Genomic DNA, 18641 nt, shown 5'->3' on the forward strand with positions numbered 1-18641 from the left:
ATGAATTAATTTAAATAAAAAAAACTGTCTATTAGAACAAATATCAAAGTGATTCAGTTAGTGTATATAAATAATTACGAAATTAAATCACAGAAAAAGTAACATTTTATTTATTGTATGAAAATATTTTTATATTTGAAACAATATGATGGAGGATAATGTTTGTAATAAGGACTATGTGTCCATCATTTTTAGATGTGCCTCAGTTAAAATACATTTGGTCATATGACACGGACAGGGCACTGGATGTTCCTCTAAATTGGCATCAAGTAGTTCGACTTCCAAATTGTATTTACGCACATCGTTTGGATTACGTTTCATGTTAATTTGAAATGCAATTGGTGACTTTTCTTCCAGATTTTCACACGAATCTTCGGGTAAAACAACCACACACTGTTTCCAATGCGTTTCTGGGGATAGTGGCGAAGTGCTTAGAACTACAGAATCATCACCGGGAAAGAGAACGTCAAACCAAATGCAAAATCCTTGATGTTTTCCAGCTTTTTGAATTGCTACAACTTCTTTAAATTGTATTTCTGCCAGTTCATCAACACTTACGTCCATTAAGTTCATCCAATGGAAGACAACGCCTTCGTGTAGCAAATCATTCGGTTTTAATTGTGTAATTTCTGGTCTTGTAGATTTCTGCAAGCGAAGTTTCCTCGCAAACTTGTCCATCTTAACTCCATCGACATTGCTATAATAGTCGAAAAGCGATGGCAGGGAACAGGGTGCCACAAATATCGTACATTCAGTAGGAAACATTAGGCCGTCGGGCTTTAAAAATTTGTCTCTGGCAAAGAGTACCGAATCCAACATTCCCTCGTGCAATAGATAAAATCCCATCCATTCGGATACGATGATGTCGACCTTTTCCGCATTCGTAGGAAGTTCAAATTCCTCAACTTTACATTTTATGACTTTTACAATACTCGTGAGATTATTATCGTGAATTAATTCCACTGCGATGGCGGCCAGGTTAGAGGCTTCTATCGCATACACCAAACGAGCCCCAGCATTTGCACAAAAAGCAGATAGTATTCCTGTTCCAGCACCCACATCCAATACTATCTTGTCCTTAAAGAGTTCTCGGTTTCGTAAAATTGCATTGTAGTATGCCTCTTGGCGAGGTCGATCCTTCAACATGAGCTCGTGAATCTATGTAAATTAATAATTTAGTAAATAATTTCTTTTTTCATTATATATAAGCAAGTGTACATACTTCCAAATTTTCATATTCAGTAAAATAATTGGTCTCCATTTTATTAACATGCAGAAAATCAAAACAAAAACAGACCGCGTGGAAATGGTTTTCTCAATAGAGATGGGACATAGGCAAAGATGTTTCCGATTTGTTATCGAACGAACAACTGTTTTCAGTTCCACGTAAAACAATTTTAGTAAACATTTCAAGATTTTATAGTGGCAGTCTTTAAGACGGGAATTAAATGGTGTATTCACCTTACAAATAAATCAAGATGAACATTCTCGACATGATTAATACGCTGGACATCAATTGCAGTGAAGATGTTGACAAAACATTGCAAAGTATTGCCGAAGAGGAGGTATGTTTGTATGTACATACGTTGCACAAACAAATTTAATTGTATGCTTTCCATTTGTAGGCAAATATCGATGCCCGGTTAGACTTAGTCTCGAAACAGCAATGTCAGATTGAGGCCAAAATGAGTGGCATTGGCCGTGCAATGGCATCACTTCTGACCGTGGACAATGATTGCAACAAGTTGAACATGCAAATTATCAATACAGCTCAACTGGCTGAATCCGTGAGCGCCAAAGTACGCCGCCTAGATTTAGCCCGGTGTCGCGCCTCAGAGTGCCAACAGCGCGTTCACGATCTAATTGATCTACAACTGTGCAGTCAGGGAGTCGTTAAGGCTATCAGCGAAGAGGATTATGAGAAGGGTGCCGGTCATGTGGCCCGGTTTTTGGCCATGGATCAGCAGCTCTTGCAACGTACAGCTGATGATGTTCAGGGATCGATTACCTCTGTGAGCGATGCTGTACGCACTCTGGAAGATGCCACCGAAAAACTTCGAGATCTAATTGCTAAACGTTTCGATGAAGCTGTCAAAAACGATGACTTGGCCTCGGTGGAGAGGTTCTTTAAGTTATTCCCATTGGTAGGTTGCCATCGCATCGGTGTAGAGAAATTTTCCGCCTACATATGCCTCAAGCTGTCGGCAAAGGCACAAAAAGAATTGCGCAATACACAAGATATAGCCAAGGCGGAACGTCGTCTACAATTGGCCTATGCGGATCGTCTGACTGCGATTCTTGAGAATTTTGCACGTGTTGTGGAAGTTAATCAGCCCATTATTGAGGCATTCTATGGCCAAGAGTATGTATCAATTGTAGCTTAAATAGAGAGCTAAACACAATGTGTCCCTTGTCAAATGTAGATCTACTTCATTAATAGATATGGTTACTATATTGCAACGCGAGTGTGACACTGAGGTGAGGAATCTCTTGTTGGAGTTTAACAAGAATCGGCAAATTCAGTATCGCATCAAGCAAGTCAATGAAAGTGCCCAAAGGTCAAGTACTACAGGCGCTGGCACAACTAGTATCCAATCTTTGGGACATTATCGCAAACCGTCTGGAGGATCAATGGACAAACTAAATCCAAAGGAAATCGATGCCATCATAGCTGAAATAACAGTCATGCATTCCAGAGTAGAGCTCTACTATCGTTTCATGCGTCGTCGTATGCAGGTAATATTTGATGATGATATACAGAAATTATATAGTGTATTCACTATCATACAATTTCAGGTTAATGCTGAGACATTTGTGCAGGAGAAGGAAGATCAGAAGAAGATTACAGATCAGTATGAGAAGGTTATTAAAAACTCAGATCTCAGTCGCCAAATGCAAGAACTTTTAAGTACATATTTACTATTCGAGAGATATTTTATGGAGGAAAGTGTTTTAAAAGCCATTGGACTCGATACATTTGAATCGGGACAGCAATGCTCATCAATTGTTGATGATGTATTCTTTATATTACGTAAATCCATTAGACGTTCTCTGACCACCCAATCCATAAATGGAACCTGTGCTGTCATCAATAATGTTGCCTCGTGTCTAGATGGTGATTTTATGTCTGCCTTAAAAGCTCCATTAAAAAGTGGTTATCCCTCGGGCTATATAGATTTAGCTCATGCATACAATGCAATACAAACGACCCTGCAGCAGGGTAAACTGCATTCCAGTGATGCTGATCGAGGACGTGCAAATTTTCTTGTACAATTGAATAATGCCGATATGTCGACGGAATATATTGAGACACTATGGCAGACAATGGAACAAGAGATTGCCGGTACATTCCCAAATATGAGTTTAGTGGAGCGACAATTGTTGGATAGTTGTTTGACCGAACTGAAAACTGTACGCGACACCCTTAAGGCCACTGTCGATTTTGGAATGCAGCAGTTGCGTTCGAGTGCAATAAAACCCCGATTAAATCCTTGGGTCGATCAATTTTTAAACTATAGTCACCATTTAACAGAGGAGGAGCTTGCCACTTACGAAGCCGGCGAAACATTTGTACAATTTTTCATTGTGCAATTGGATGGGCTTTTGAATTCGTTTAAAACTGCCTTAAGCCCACGAAATTATGATGCCCTTGTGAGCATATTAGCGACAGAAGTGACCACTCGATTGGAGAGAGCTATTAAAAAAACCAACTTTAATCGGGTGAGTTTCAAAGTGAATTTTCTAAATCAATTGCTATAATAATTTATTCATAAATCTAATTGATTTATAGCTCGGTGGTCTGGTCTTGGATCAGGAAGTACGTGCTCTTGGGGCATATTTAACAGGAGCAACATCATGGTCGGTTCGGGATAAAATGACGCGACTATCGCAAATAGCCACGCTTTTAAATTTAGATAAGGTCTCAGAACTTGCCGAATATTGGAATCCTGAGAATAATTCTGAAATGCCTTCATGGCGTCTAACATCAAATGAAGTACGCACAATTTTAACCTTAAGGTAAATACACAAAAAACAAGGTGCATTATATATTTATTCACAAGAAATTAAAATATATTATTGTTTAACATTTTTTAGAACCGATTTTCGCATAGAAGACATTAAGCGTTTGCAACTATGATCTGATCGAATTGATTGTGTTTTGTCCAGAACTAAACCAATGATTGTAATCCAATCTTAATAGCAGCTGCGACAATGGACCCAAAATGGATGCTGATTTTATGTCAACCAAAAGTTGTACAAGGCTGGCAATCAATACGTTAAACCTGCAATAAAAAAAAAATTAGTGTGTCAATATTTATAACCAAATATGTATGATGTAAAACATAAAAAAATGTATGCAACTTATATAATTATTAATTTTTTCCCCCTTCAAATTTTACCTTTCTTCAAGTTGATCGACATTCTCTAGCAAATCATCTGATGAATCTGAACTGGTGCTCAAATTCCCAAATTTTTCACAGAGATTTAACAATGCTAAGATAGTTCCATAAATTGGATTCTGTGTTTTACATACTGTTTCCGTGATATTCATTTCCGAAGCGTTTGCATCGGATAACAAAAAACATTGTGACAGAACATTGGCAAGAAATACTGAGTGTGCCCTCTGAATTTCTTCAAAATCGGCGCCACTTTTAATCACCTTCATAATAATGGAAAATTGACCTAAAAATAAGGAAACAATCATTTAGACAATAAAATATTAAAATAATAACCTTGACTCACTTTCGAGAACATCTACTTGGATGTAGAACTGTATATTATCCAGAAAGAATAATAAATGATTACGGAAATTCATGATTTTTACATTAACCGAGCCACTTGTTGTTTTTGCTGACCAAGTCTGATTGGCCCATACATCTTGTAGGGTTTTTTGAAGCTTACGTATTACTAATAAAAATCGAAATATCTTATTATAACGTAGAATGACTTTGGGACAGAACAGGAGATTCAATGGAAATTTACAAATGTATTGCAAATGTACATTTCGTAAGATATCAAAATCGCAAGTCTCATCGAGATCTGTGTGACTTCTCTCCACTCTTAATGTAAAGTTTTCCAGATCTTCACTAATACTCATAGCAACTGCGGCGCACTGCAATATGGAAAACATTTTATTAATTAATATACGATTCGTGTAGAGTACCAAAATAAATGATTACCTCAAAAGCTTTAGTATAACTTCTGGCAGTTATTTCGGATTCGGCTTCAATACGTTTTAGTTGATGGAAAAATTCCATATAGAATTCACCTCGACCCAGCAAATAGAAGTCCTTAATTAAGGACATTTGGCGAACTAAATCGGTTTGCTTAATAGCTATTTCCGAAAGTCGTGTACTAACATATTTCTTTATTTCGACAATGACACGCTCGATATGAGAAACATTAATTTGATCATATTCATTGAGACTCTCAATCATGTTGTAGAAAAACTGTTCCTTGCCATTCCAAAGATCACCTAAATCATCACTGCAAGTCTCATCAAAGTCCCTTGAATGTTTTTTACCAGAAGTTTGGTTTATTTTAAATAGAAGAACTGTTTGTCCCACAAATAATACTTTCTCGGCAATTAAGATGGATATGAATCCGGGTAATTGCTTCATATTGATTTCATATTGCCATATGTAATCCTCCGGATTGCGCATGATATCCACATTCTAGATTAGATAATATATTTCTTCAGATATCGTTATGTATATGTATGTTCGTATATCTTTTACCAAGAGAGTTGTATCTGATGAAACTGTTTGCACGGAGCTTTGTGAGCCATCATCCTCGCCATAAGGCACAAACTTGATAAAGAACTCGGAATGGGCATCATCAAGCACACCAAAGAGAACCCAATGTGCTAGATGTGAGAAAAATGCAGATTTCACGGGTTTTAAGAGTCTAGAAAAATAGATTTGATTTCTTTAATACACAGAAAAGAGACTGGGATATATTCAGATAACTTACTTGGTCATCAGGCGTTGAAGATTGGGATCTCCGTGATCCGACTGCTGATGCAGACTATGGAGCAGGGCACAGCCATGTAATTTTTGCATTTTCACTTCTCGTACCAATTTACGCAGATGCATTATAACTGGCAATTGTATTTGCAGGGCATTGTGAACATACAACAGCGAAGTCACCTCATTCTGTGAGCACAAGGATTCCAGGCGTATTATCTCCTTGTAGTAGTCTTCGAGTCCACTTTCAACGCCTTGGGCGAACTGCACCAAATAAAATCCATATATTGAATCTAAATAAATAAACAAACAATGAGGCTGAAGCTCTGCAAAGTGGTTTTAATATTTCCGGACTTACCCGCCTTTTCACCTGTGGCCATCTGTGCTTTCTTCTTTCCTGCTAGTCCAAATGAATTGGTAAATACCACCACTTCGTGGACATAGTTAATTATATTTAAAATCTCTGTAAGAATACCGCGCTCGCATGGATGAATAAAATTCTCCACAGCATCTGATTCCTATAGAAAGTATAAACAGAGTTGGTAGCTGTTGCATTTATATACATACATACATATATGCACATACATATGTATAGGAACTTACAAGAAACTTTTTAATTGCGGCACCATTTCGACTTTGATTTAGACACGATAACAAAATGTCCTGTATCATTTTTATAAGACAACCACGAAATTAACCAGGAATAGATATCCTACCGCTAATGGGAATACCGGCCACAGACCAGTATTTTTCAGTGTTGGTTTACCTCTAACTGAATCAGCTGTGAAAGTGTTTATGCTGTGCGGGCGAGTTTTTGTTTTGCTTTTAATAACGGAAAATAATTGGATTTTATTTGTGAAAACTATAGAGAAAACTAACGAAAAAGTTGACAAAGATATTGTGAAATTGCAATACACTTAAAATATTTAAGCATTTGGTGGTAAAACGTCACTAAAGTGCAAGTGCAATTTGTCCACAGTGAAACAAAACAAACAAGAAATTGTGTGCAAAATGCATTAAATATGCAGATAAAGTTGTTGTTGTATAAAAAACCAAACTTACAGCTGTCTACACATATTTAATTAAATACATTGTCTTGGCGACTTCTTAATTCCCGCGTATACATAAAAAAAACATAACCCCAAATTACCAGAAACCAAGTGCCAACTGGAATTCATTTCCCTACTCTTTATCTAAAATATATTTAATGATATTATGAATGTCCTGCGAAACGTGCAATATACAATTCGTCTGGCAAGTTATATTAACATACACACATACTTATACATACATATGTGAATTCAACATTCCATGCCTGTGTATGTATATGTTTATGTAAATAACTGAGCGCACGTGGTAATTGTTTTGGTTATTTTGGTTGTTGTTGTTGTTATTACAGGCGCGTTGCAACATCCAATCATTTTTAAGTCGAAATTCGTTATTGAAAGAACATTTAAATTGGTGGTGCAAAATGGACCAGCAGCAATCAAAATTGCTGCGACATGCACAGACGCAACACGGCGACAATTCAACAGATATTGACAACATTTTTGTGAATCGTGCCACAAATGTTAATAAGAACATTCAACCACCTGATGCTCCATCCCCGGAATGTGTTTGGTTTCATCAGATTGACAATGAAAATGGCAACAGTCCCGAAGTGACTGAAGAAGAACAGAAGACAGAAAAACAAGTAAGCCAATATGTAAGAATAAGAGAAAATGTAATGTGTAAGAATGAATGAAAAATGTAAATTTCATCAACATATCCATAGAAATCCATAATAGGAACTTAATGTATTTAGAAATGTATGAGAATATATATTTCTTGGCCTTTTTTTTTTCTTGTGTATTTTTGATTGTTTTCGTTAAAAGTATGCATTTTAGTAATGAGTTAAAAAAAAAGTCCGTCTAAAGTCTTTATCCAGTTGTTTAGATTAGTTAGAAGCTAGCCCGATTCATACATAAATCATCATCATCATCATCATTTTAATACATAGGCTTAAATTCGAATAATATTCTAAACAAATTTAGTTTTTGAAGTGTTATCTCACATTTGAAATTAAAATGTAAATATTTATGACATGTTATTTTTCAATATTTTTATTTATTTTTTTTAATCCTTTTTATTATTAGTATTTGTTTTTTAATCTTATTTTTTATTTATTTTTTTTTTTTTTATTTTTTTTTATTTTTGTTTTTATTTTTGTATTTTTTTTTCAATATTTTTTATTTTCACAAATTAGACAATACGAACAAAACAGTATAATTTCTGAAATGTTAATTCTTGGTTGTATTAATATTTAGAAAAACCATTTATTATAAATAAATGTTTTTTTGTGGTTTATTTTTTATTTTTGAAGTTTTAAAAGTGTTTTTATTTAAGTTTGATAATTTTTAGACAAATAACTAAAATTTGCACAATAAATTATTATCATTAAAAAAAGAGAAAGTGGATTAAGCAGGTTGATTGCAGAAGATTATGCATTTGCCATAAATTAGAGAAAAAATTAAACTAATTTCGTTAATCACAAAGTTTTTAAAACATTTTTAATATTCTAGTTATTTATTAATCGACCATTAGATTAAAAACAGTTGCGGCTTTTTGATTTGATTTATAGTTTAACTATGTACAATGTATTTAATTAAAACGAAAAACTTGCATGCCATTAATTTGAAACAAATTTTAAACTCTATAGTTTAGTTGATTAATAGAAATTATATCTATTGATACAAAAACGTAGTGAGGGGGAATCAAGAATTGAAAGAATTCATTTTAAGAATGAACAGAAATAGATAGAAATGATTATTGTTAAAGCTTATTTAAATTGTTGTATATGTCAACATGTGGACTTATAATTTAGCTAGTCTTTCTATGTATGCATCTTCAATTAATACTTTTAATTGATGGCACAAATTGCATTTACTTGATTCCAGTTAATTTACTTTTTAATTATGTGCTAATACGGTTTTAATGTGCAAATGCAGTTGTCGAATAGAAAATTTCCCTTGATACCAATAAAATTGCATAAGCAAGTTAGTTTACTATCCGGTAGGAAGTTCACACTGAAATTTACCCCAACTCCAGCAACTCCAACAACAACAACAACAACAAACTCGACTAAATTGTTTTGAGCATTCCCGTTTTGGCCCCCAAAGACATTTTGCGCCCTTTGTGGTACGGCTAAGATGCAGGCTCAATGGCTAAAGCATTTCGCATAAGTGACGAGCGGAGTTTGTTATTAAAAATGGATAGCGGATACAATGTTTGAACTCTCTCGCCTGATTTTATATTGTATTTTGTCGAACAGATTCTGACTAGGAAGCAGTTGTTAAGGATACACAACCTTGTAAATAATTAATTTGATTCTTGTTTTTGTTTTGCGTTTTTGTTTTGTTTTTTTGTGTATTTGGCTTTAGAGGGTAAGTGAAAATTTTGTCGGGAATTGTATCTATAATGTAGAAAGTGTAGTTGCTTTTATTTAAATATGTTTATGTAGGATAACAAAATATGGAAAAAAGTAGAACCTATGCATAAATCGAAGCATTTTATGGCTTATTCTTGACAATTTTTAACCCTAAGGTTATCTACTACAACATTTTTTAATCGACTTTACAAAGAACAAACAATTTTGTCCTTGTTTCTGTAGTAACTTTTTTTCAGTAAAGCTTTTTAATTATGTCAGTTATAAAATAAACACATTCTATATTTAAACGTAAATGAATAATCTTTGTTTATTATTATTATCAGCACAAAAAAAATCTATCAGCGAGTAGTAAACATTTGTGATACAATAAAATTTAATTTACATAGACTCTCGTAAATGAAAGGACAGAGAATATCCTTTATTGTGTTCACTTACATACCCCATAGGACTTGGCAGTTAAATAACTTTCTGTGATTTAGCTGTAAAATAAAGTAATTAAATGACTTTCTTGTTAGATTACATATTTTACATATTTATTGTATACTTAAAAGAAGCAAATATAATTTGGGTTTAACAAGGGATTATTTGTCCTTTCAAAAGCGTTAAGGAAAACTTATATATTTATCCTTTTGTAATAGTCCGTTAGTCATTGGAAATATTTAAGACAAGAAAATATTAAGCTAACCCAAATTTTCCCATTTAACGACTATAAAAATGCAAGTTTTATTGATATTCAGGCTTTGGTCATGTTGGCATAAAATCAGAAATGCATAATTCATGAGTTTTGCCATAAGAAGGTATGCCCTATTTAACTTTGTTTTATTATTGCCATTGTGAAGACGAATAAGCTACCTGATAAAAAAAGGACCTGTGTGCATATGTAACGTAAATCCAACCAGGTGTTCATATTCAAGTAAGTAATGAGCTTTTGTGTGTGTGTATATGTGTGTGAATCAATTGAAATAGAAATCAATCAACAGAGATAATTAAGTTACATATCAATAGATGGATGCATAAGAGCTTGAATGCCCTGTTGTGTTATGCCATGCGAGAATGGGAATAGTAATTGCAATAAATACCAGGAGGAGTGGATTAAAATGTAATTTATTCATTACGGAAACTGGAGAATCAATCATACTTTTAACAAATTATATTATATACATACATACATATGTAGTATATATTTTTGTAATCTCAATTAAAGTTAAAATTCAATTGATAATGTATTTACTAAAGATAATTTTTTAAATTTAGCAGTAGAATTCTTATTGGTAAGATTTTAATTATTTGCTTTTCCGATTCTTCGGAATTGGCATTCTAATATTCAAATTCCATTCAAGGAGGTAATCTTGGTTGGAAGCCTGTTATTCAGACACTTTTAAAAAACGAATATTATTTGAAAACAGAAATAGATAAATATAAGTTTGAATTAAAAACAAATTAAGGTTTTTCAAAAAGTTCTCGGCCTCCATCCTTGCTGGCGGGAAACGTAACTCCATGCAGAATAGTCCTAAATTAAAAAAATTAAATCAAATTAAAAAAAGCCCTAAAATTCTGAATAAATTCAGGATCAGAATGGTGACTATCGGCTTAGAATTACGGGCTGTATCCTTGCTGTCAGCTTAAAGGTTCGAAATAAACTCGTTTAAAGTTTGAAAGATTGTCTTACATGACACACAAAAACTTCATATTTCCTGAATTATTTTGAATTTGAAAAACTCTTTAACGACGATAATCTCAATACTCCAAATCATAGTTTTAAACTAAAACGAAGGTTAACCAGATTCTTGTTTTCAAAAATTGTTTCAAAATACTTTTCGATGATTTATTTCTATTCCTGGATGAACTACATTTTGTTAAAGGATTTTGTTTTGAAATTAATAAACCTTCAAAAAAATTCATTAAACAATACTTATAAATGTTAATAAACGAATGTTATTAACATAAAAATGAATATTTCAACAAAGTGGAAGAATTTAAGATGTTTTTCAAAGGAAATTTTGAGAAATTTGACTAATGATCATAAATAATTTTTATACACAGTCACTTTTTTGTTTAACACAATTCTTGTGACGTCATCTTGGCCTTGGAGGTACTTTAAGGATTCATATTACAGAATCTATAAATTAAAGCATAGTTTTATATATCCAAGAACTTTAGCGCCGTAAATCTAAACAGACTTACACAAATACACTTTACTAATTACAATTACAAAGTTCCTAAACCAAAAAAAAAGAGAAAAAAACTATATGAAGGGACGACAACTAACGAGCTTAAAACTGTAAACAATACCGCACCTTTAAACCTCTGTTTTAGTTAGGTTGAAACCACACCTGACTGTAATGTATTACACATTTCAACATTTGAGCTTGCTACGGTTAATTAAGTGTTCCTACCAAAAAAGGAAAAAAAGAAAAGGATTTTGCACAGACATGGACACGTGACACGGAATACTCTTGCATTCAGTCTGACCCCATGACTGAAAGAATAAATATGCACTAATATAATAAATTCTTCCAGAGTTCTTTATGAAGAGAGGAAAATAAATCAATAATTTATGACCTAGCAAGAATATGGAACATAGTTAATTGATTTGTTATGCATTTCCCTTTAACTTGCACTATTAAAGTCAGCAACTTTAAGATGTTCACACTGTGAAAGGATACAAAAACCTATGAAACAGGTGAAAAACAATCCGTTTGCCAACATTGTATACCACACACACACACAAACACACACACACACTCCTTTTATTCTAGACAACGAGTGGTTGGTAGATGGTGTGGTGTGCCTGCTTTTGTGTAACCGTGTAAAATAACGTGTAAGACGTGCTGAACAGACCCGTTTCACTTACCTTCATATTTTTCAGCGCGGATTTGTCATAATTATTCCTCATTTTGCCTTTCCTCAAACGACACTGCCATTTTGGAGGCTTTCTTTCTCAGAGTGGGTGTGGTAGTTGGCAGTTGGGTAAGTTGGATTTGAAGACTGTAGTGTCCCCGTCATCGTTTTCGCTGTGGTTTTCTGACGAGCTACTTTTGTCAAATTGGCTTGTACCTCGCGTTCTGGTGTTTCCGCAATTATTAGTGCCTGTCCTATTACCAGTGCCGTCTGCTTTTAAGTAGTCGGCGCAAAGTGCGGTCGGTCGGTCTCTGTATGCCATCCACTGAATGGCTTTGTTTCCCATAGTAGCGTCTTTTGTGTCACTTGCATTTTAAATGGTCATAATATGCTAGTGCATTAATACATTCACCTTTATATAGGGAGAGTAAAACATGCATTTGAGATGCATGCTTACGTTTTTATAATTCTTTTTTCTCCATTATAATGTTGTCAAAAGATTAAGGAACTATGTCTGTATATATAGATAAGTGTATATACATATTTCACATTATATTCATAAAGAGTGTCAAATGTCCTTTAGTCTGTCTTTTACCATCATGCTACGCTTTCAGTGTAAAAGAAATTCATTTTGTTAATTACTCTCCATTTTTTGAAAGAATTAGACTTAGTCATTAGTTCTTATACTAGCTGGAACAGAATACTATATCTTTAAATCTTTTTGATGAAAGCTTCTTTGTTTTTAGGGAGAGATATTTGAAATATTCTTTTGTTAAGTAAAAAAAAACCGCTACTAATCAGATGTATGTATATTATATATTTTTTTTGATCGGACTCTTATGTATATCCAATAGATCTTAAAATATGAAGCACAACAAAATTCTAACTAGTTAAAGTTTTCCAGATTGTTAAAATCTGTTAAGCAAATTAAGGTTTTTATTATTAAGAAGAAATTTAAAAACAAAAAATTTGAACCTATTTTACAATAGACCACTAACTGACGGGGATTTTGGTTTATGGTGAGAAGTATAGTATTCCAATTTAGATATAGGGGTTTGAAGAAGAAGAAATGTTTCTTACTATAAGGAACAATTGCTTTTAAGTTTTTATAACACTTGATAACGCTTAAAACAAAGATAAATTAAATTTATAACAAACATTATATATTAAAGAGGACTCTGTTTTGAATTCAAAATCTTCAGATGTTATAGTGAAAGGTTAGAAAATATTTAACCAATTTGGAAAACGTCTAGAGAAATGCCTTCAGAGTAAACTATTTTCGTCCTTTCCTGTTGCTTGTCATTATTTGCTGCAACCTCAATGAAAAGTACATACAGACTGTGTGTGGTATAAGCTAAACAATGCCGAGACAGCATAAAGATTAAGGCCCACTTGCATATTGACTCCCACGACTTCCCACAGGCGAAAAACAACCAAAAATTTGCATCGCCCCTTGTGATATGCAACACATAACGTTGCCCAGCAACACAGGACTTGTGTTGTGGTCTGATAAGAATAATGCTGATCGAGCTACAGTTTTTGTTTGTCTTGTGTCGTGTGTTGCCAAATATCATAAGCCAAATTAGACTAGGTTTTATTTTAATCAGTTATGAATAAATTAAATGCTTTAATTGTACTTTATGGATTACTTAATTGAATACTTCATCCGTTAAAGTGGAGCTAATTTAGTGATTTTTATGGGTAATCCATTGATTTTATTTATTTATTTATGTGAAAGTTTCCTTAGTCCAAAAAAATACTGAAATAATAGCAAATTGTTTGCTCACTTTTTGCTGTTTTTTAAAGATTATTATTATAAATTAATTTGTATTTTTTTTTGTATGCATTGCTCTTGAAAAAATGTTATAAACCATATGTAGTACAAGTATTTAAATTATGCATTAAAATTGTATGGTTTAATGGTTTATCTTAATATGGTAATTTATATGATAATTTCTTCTATTGAGAATATCTTTAATTTGTAATTAAAAGTCTTGTTTGCATAAACCAATTAAATATATCGATTAAAAATAAACTAAAAACGTTTTAAATTTTATTGCTTACAATTTGACTTTGAGCTTAAGAAACTGATTTTCATTTCATTTAAAAAATTTATGTATTTTGTTTTTCTATTATTTATAGTCACAATTATCTACTTGCACAACAACAAACGAAGGTCAAGCAGCAGAAAAACGTAAAGCAACAACTTTTGATGAAATATCAGAGGCAAAAAAGATTAAATATGAAAGTAAACATCCCAAGGCAACACGACCTGGATTTAATGAGGATAGATTTGAGGAGACTTCCTACTACATTGAAAATGGTGAATAAGTTTCTATGACAATTGTTATACCAATAATTAACTAAATATTATCTAGGCCTTAGAAAGGTTTATCCCTATTTCTTTACATTCACGACATTTACCAAAGGACGTTGGGTTGGCGATAAAATCTTAGATGTATTTTCTCGTGAATTTCGGGCACATCCTGCCGAAGTTTATCAACGGAGTATAGAAGCCGGTAAACTGACGGTTAACCATGAAATAGTTCCTGCAGACTATAGTCTTAAGCATAATGATCTGCTGGCAAATGTTGTGCATAGGTAAATAGTAAATAAAAGTCGTATTTAAATAATGATATTAAATAAAAAAAAATTGTTTATCAGACATGAAGTGCCAGTTACAGCGCAGCCTATTCGAATAATTCATATGGATGAGGACATTGTGGTTGTTAATAAACCTGCTTCAATACCAGTAAGATTTCAATTAATCCTTATAATACTTAGATCAAAAGTACATGTTTTGAAACACTAATTAGGTTCATCCGTGTGGTCGTTATAGACATAATACTGTTGTCTTTATACTTGCCAAGGAGTTTAATCTAAAGGATTTAAGGACAATACACCGACTTGATCGTCTAACATCTGGTTTACTTCTATTTGGACGTAATGCCAATAAAGCCAGAGAACTGGAGCAACAAATACGTCAACGGCAAGTGCAAAAGGAATATGTTTGTCTTGTGGAGGGAAAGTTTCCAGAGTGAGTTAGATTATCTAGTTAATAATTCAGTCTTTTATCAATATTTATTGCATACTTTTCAGTGGCATAATTGAATGCAATGAGTCCATTGAGGTTGTTAGCTATAAAATTGGAGTTTGCCGGGTCTCGCCCAAAGGAAAGGACTGTAAAACGACATTTCAGAGACTTTCCAATGTTGGTGACTCTAGTCTAGTCCTTTGCAAACCTCTCACTGGTCGTATGCATCAGATACGAGTACATTTGCAATATTTGGGTAAGAAGTAAATCAAATTTGTGTGTCAGTTAATTGCTTAGTACTGAGATTTTAATTAATAGGCTATCCAATTGTCAATGATCCTTTATACAATCATGAAGTTTTTGGTCCACTCAAAGGACGAGGAGGTGACTTTGGTGGCCGATCGGACGAACAATTGATAAGCGACCTCATTAGTATACATAATGCTGAAAATTGGTTAGGAATCGATGGTGACATTGATACTGTTCCATTACAGCCCATTAGTGTCAAGGATAATGCTATTAAAAATGGTATTTCCTTGAACTCTGCTCCAGCAGTTAATCTGCCAGAAGTAAGTATCTTAGCAATCAACTTTTACTTTTAATCTATTCCATATTTCTACTCTTTAGCAAAGTGTTGCCACTCAAACTGGCCATGATGAACCAGACTGTACATTTGATGTGAGCAAAGTCACTACAGATCCAGATTGCCATGAATGCAAATTAAACTTAAGAGATCCAGTTGAAAAAGATCTCATTATGTATTTGCATGCTTGGAAATATAAGGTGAGATTTTTAAGACTTTATGAAATAATTTATAAAATTACCATTTTTGCAGGGTATTGGCTGGGAATATGAAACAGAACTGCCAGCTTGGGCTTTGAAAGATTCAGCTAGTGAAAAGTTGACATGATCATAGGAATTTATAAATTAAATCCCATTAAAAAGTGGACCAACTATCATTCAAAATAACAATAATGAACATTCTAAAGCTACAAATAAGTTTGTAATAATTATTTATTGTTTATACTGTTATCTTAAGTCTCAGTTAGGCACAATAAAGTTTCAATTGACTGTCAATTTAGTAATTTCTATTTAATGAATCTAAAAAAAACTGGTAAAAAACTAAAATCGCTAGTTTTCTTTTGGTTTAATGTGTTTTACTACTTCTTAGAGTAGGTGGGTTGGTGAGTATATATTTATATATATAAAGTTGAAATTAATAGCAGGCAAAGTTTTTAGTTTACGTAATACAAAACACACCTTGCCCCTGTTGTATATATATTATTCTTAGCCACATAATATTGTTTATAAACATGCAGTAGCTAAGCAAGTCCAAACAGTGGCAGTTAAAAACGGGGATTTTAGGGGGTGTTAAACACTCCTTGTAAACTAAGAAAGTCACTTAGCGATTTCGTTAGTTGCTATATTTTATTCAAAACATTTTAGCGCCTAAAATAATGATTTCAGAACCATTTAAGTTCGTTTTGTATGACAAACCCCTGAAAGGAAATTGGTAGATTCGCCACTGTTTGTAATACTTTCAACGGTGAAAACGCGATGTCGTCATTTTTGGTTTTGTCCAGGCAAAAAGTCAATTTAGAACAGCGCGTATATAACATCAACTATATATATACATATATACCTACCAACCCATATACATTGTATACGAATGAATGAACGTACAAACACCAGAAAGAAAATTTAATGGGTGAAAGAGCACACCTACAAAATATCGTGCTGATTTAATCACTCTCCTAGTTGGCACCAACGAACGTCAACTTTTACTCTCATATACACGCACATAAAATGAAAAAAAGAAGAAAAAAAAAAGAACCCCCGGTCATCCAGAAGCAGCGAAACCTTATAGCCACTGGCCATTAAATGTTGCCCTAAATGATGGGCAAGCCTTTTCTTGGTTATACCTTTCGTGACCGACTGTTTTTCAAGGAGAAATATCATATATACAATATATATATATATATACTTACCTTCTATGTTCTTTTGCCAACTCTCTGACTGAATGTGGTTTGTTGTGGGTACAGGTGTGTTAAAAAGTCACGCAGTCAAAAACATGCAATGCGCCCACGAATCTTGTGAGCATGGTTCTGGAACTCCAAGGACCAGTAAGGACCTCACTATGGCACGTGGTTGATTCGAAGGCATTATAAAAATTAAACAACAGATTCCCATTTTCATCAAAAACTTATCAATATTGCTGGAACTTAATTTAATGAAATGGGTAAGGTAAAGATAACATTTAGATACACTCAATGGACAAAAGTATTGGTTTCAAAAGCTTCTCTGTATCTGTCGCAATAATTTGTAGGTATATCTAGGTCAAAATGTTGGTGAATTGGTGTAGAATTTAGAAAGTTCAACTAATTCAATACTGTTCTTGATATTTTTTTCTAGAATATAAAATCTGATGTTGGTAAAGGCCACGAGTTAAACTTAACTTAAGGGGTTACGCCACCTGTGAAAAAAAAACATTTTTTTTTTTTTGGCTCTAAAAATCCTCTATAGTTTTAAGAATCTTTTTCACTTTACATCGGTATTCGAATTAGTTCCGAAGTTACAGCGTTTAGAAGTGAGCGCGGCCGAGTCGGCCCCGACGCGGTACATTTTTTTCTTTTGCGTTTTTCTCGAAACTACTTTTTTTGAACCGGGGTGTCAAATATCTCCGAATCTACTGGACTGATTTGGCTTAAATTTTTACCACATATTCTTTACAGTGTTGTGTATCCGCCCACGTAGGATTTTTTGATTTAAGGTCCTGTTTGGAAGTTATGAATTTTTTTAGCCAAAAATGTTCTCCGAAAAAGAGCGTTTTTTGTTCAAACAGCCGCCATTTTGCCAAAATAAATTAAAAAAAAAAAACTTCGTGGGCGGATAGCCATAGCCTTCCTGAATAACAAGATTTTTTTTTTGGATTTTTCGGGTGGTATTTAGCCGAGAAATTTGACACCCCACCTGAAAGGATTTACAAATCATGGTGGTACTTGCCGGCCCATATCTCCGCCATTTTCCGAGCGTTTCGGGCGATAAATTCTCGCATTCGTGTCGGATATTTTCCTTGAGGGCTTCCAAGGTCTCAGGCATGTTGATGTAAACACGGGACTTCAAAAAACACCATAAAAATAAGTCCGGGACCGTTAAATCGGGCGATCTGGCGGGCCAGTGCAAATCGCCAAAACGCGAAATTAAGCGACCCGGAAACGCGTCCTTCACAATTATTCCACGTTTTTGGGGAGTGTATCGCTCCATGGCTTATTCACTTGTATTCTGTATCTGTCTAGTCCACAAATGTCAAAATAGATTTGACATTGGCGGCCATTTGCAAAAATGAGAGCATCTTCCAATAGGGTGATTTCTT

At 33.7% G+C, this 18641-nt stretch overlaps 4 protein-coding genes across 4 annotated transcripts; 2 read left to right on the forward strand and 2 right to left on the reverse strand.

The window, feature by feature from the left end:
• Window positions 1-87: 87 nt before the first annotated feature.
• LOC6641851 (protein arginine N-methyltransferase 6) lies at window positions 88-1323 on the reverse strand. The gene is made up of 2 exons (XM_002065008.4): window positions 1223-1323; window positions 88-1158 (listed from the first exon to the last, which is right to left on the reverse strand). Exons 1-2 carry the CDS (start codon window positions 1259-1261, stop codon window positions 175-177), a joined length of 1023 nt encoding a protein of 340 aa, XP_002065044.3. The 5' UTR covers window positions 1262-1323; the 3' UTR covers window positions 88-174.
• Window positions 1324-1367: 44 nt separating this feature from the next.
• LOC6641852 (conserved oligomeric Golgi complex subunit 4) lies at window positions 1368-4365 on the forward strand. Its single transcript, XM_002065009.4, has 6 exons — window positions 1368-1565; window positions 1626-2362; window positions 2424-2736; window positions 2797-3720; window positions 3791-4017; window positions 4096-4365. The coding sequence occupies exons 1-6, from the start codon at window positions 1479-1481 to the stop codon at window positions 4136-4138; spliced, it is 2331 nt and encodes a 776-aa protein (XP_002065045.1). The 5' UTR covers window positions 1368-1478; the 3' UTR covers window positions 4139-4365.
• Window positions 4133-6709, reverse strand: LOC6642081 (gamma-tubulin complex component 4 homolog). Its single transcript, XM_047010713.1, has 8 exons — window positions 6570-6709; window positions 6325-6484; window positions 5974-6259; window positions 5739-5907; window positions 5181-5675; window positions 4744-5113; window positions 4401-4683; window positions 4133-4283 (listed from the first exon to the last, which is right to left on the reverse strand). The coding sequence occupies exons 1-8, from the start codon at window positions 6636-6638 to the stop codon at window positions 4133-4135; spliced, it is 1983 nt and encodes a 660-aa protein (XP_046866669.1). The 5' UTR covers window positions 6639-6709.
• Window positions 6710-6758: 49 nt separating this feature from the next.
• LOC6642082 (RNA pseudouridylate synthase domain-containing protein 2) lies at window positions 6759-16349 on the forward strand. The gene is made up of 9 exons (XM_002065011.4): window positions 6759-7659; window positions 14377-14557; window positions 14613-14835; window positions 14899-14986; window positions 15051-15271; window positions 15334-15524; window positions 15587-15837; window positions 15896-16051; window positions 16104-16349. The coding sequence occupies exons 1-9, from the start codon at window positions 7438-7440 to the stop codon at window positions 16176-16178; spliced, it is 1608 nt and encodes a 535-aa protein (XP_002065047.2). The 5' UTR covers window positions 6759-7437; the 3' UTR covers window positions 16179-16349.
• The last annotated feature ends 2292 nt before the right edge of the window (window positions 16350-18641 follow it).

Source organism: Drosophila willistoni, assembly GCF_018902025.1.
Source record: "Drosophila willistoni isolate 14030-0811.24 chromosome 2R unlocalized genomic scaffold, UCI_dwil_1.1 Seg167, whole genome shotgun sequence".
In the NCBI taxonomy this organism is placed as follows: domain Eukaryota; kingdom Metazoa; phylum Arthropoda; class Insecta; order Diptera; family Drosophilidae; genus Drosophila; species Drosophila willistoni.

Excerpts from the sequence above, each read along its gene's own strand:
- LOC6641851 (XM_002065008.4), bottom strand. The coding sequence starts at position 1,261 with ATGGAGACCAATTATTTTACTGAATATGAAAATTTGGAA. Across the intron at positions 1,159-1,222 it reads CTGAATATGAAAATTTGGAA|ATTCACGAGCTCATGTTGAA; the intron begins GTATGTACACTT and ends TAATTTACATAG.
- LOC6642081 (XM_047010713.1), bottom strand. The coding sequence starts at position 6,638 with ATGATACAGGACATTTTGTTATCGTGTCTAAATCAAAGTCGAAATGGT. Across the intron at positions 5,676-5,738 it reads CATCAGATACAACTCTCTTG|AATGTGGATATCATGCGCAA; the intron begins GTAAAAGATATA and ends TATCTAATCTAG. Across the intron at positions 4,284-4,400 it reads GTCGATCAACTTGAAGAAAG|GTTTAACGTATTGATTGCCA; the intron begins GTAAAATTTGAA and ends TTTTTATTGCAG.
- LOC6641852 (XM_002065009.4), top strand. The coding sequence starts at position 1,479 with ATGAACATTCTCGACATGATTAATACGCTGGACATCAATTGCAGTGAA. Across the intron at positions 3,721-3,790 it reads AAAAAACCAACTTTAATCGG|CTCGGTGGTCTGGTCTTGGA; the intron begins GTGAGTTTCAAA and ends ATTGATTTATAG. Across the intron at positions 4,018-4,095 it reads CGCACAATTTTAACCTTAAG|AACCGATTTTCGCATAGAAG; the intron begins GTAAATACACAA and ends AACATTTTTTAG.
- LOC6642082 (XM_002065011.4), top strand. The coding sequence starts at position 7,438 with ATGGACCAGCAGCAATCAAAATTGCTGCGACATGCACAGACGCAACAC. Across the intron at positions 7,660-14,376 it reads AACAGAAGACAGAAAAACAA|TCACAATTATCTACTTGCAC; the intron begins GTAAGCCAATAT and ends TATTATTTATAG. Across the intron at positions 14,836-14,898 it reads CTGGCAAATGTTGTGCATAG|ACATGAAGTGCCAGTTACAG; the intron begins GTAAATAGTAAA and ends ATTGTTTATCAG.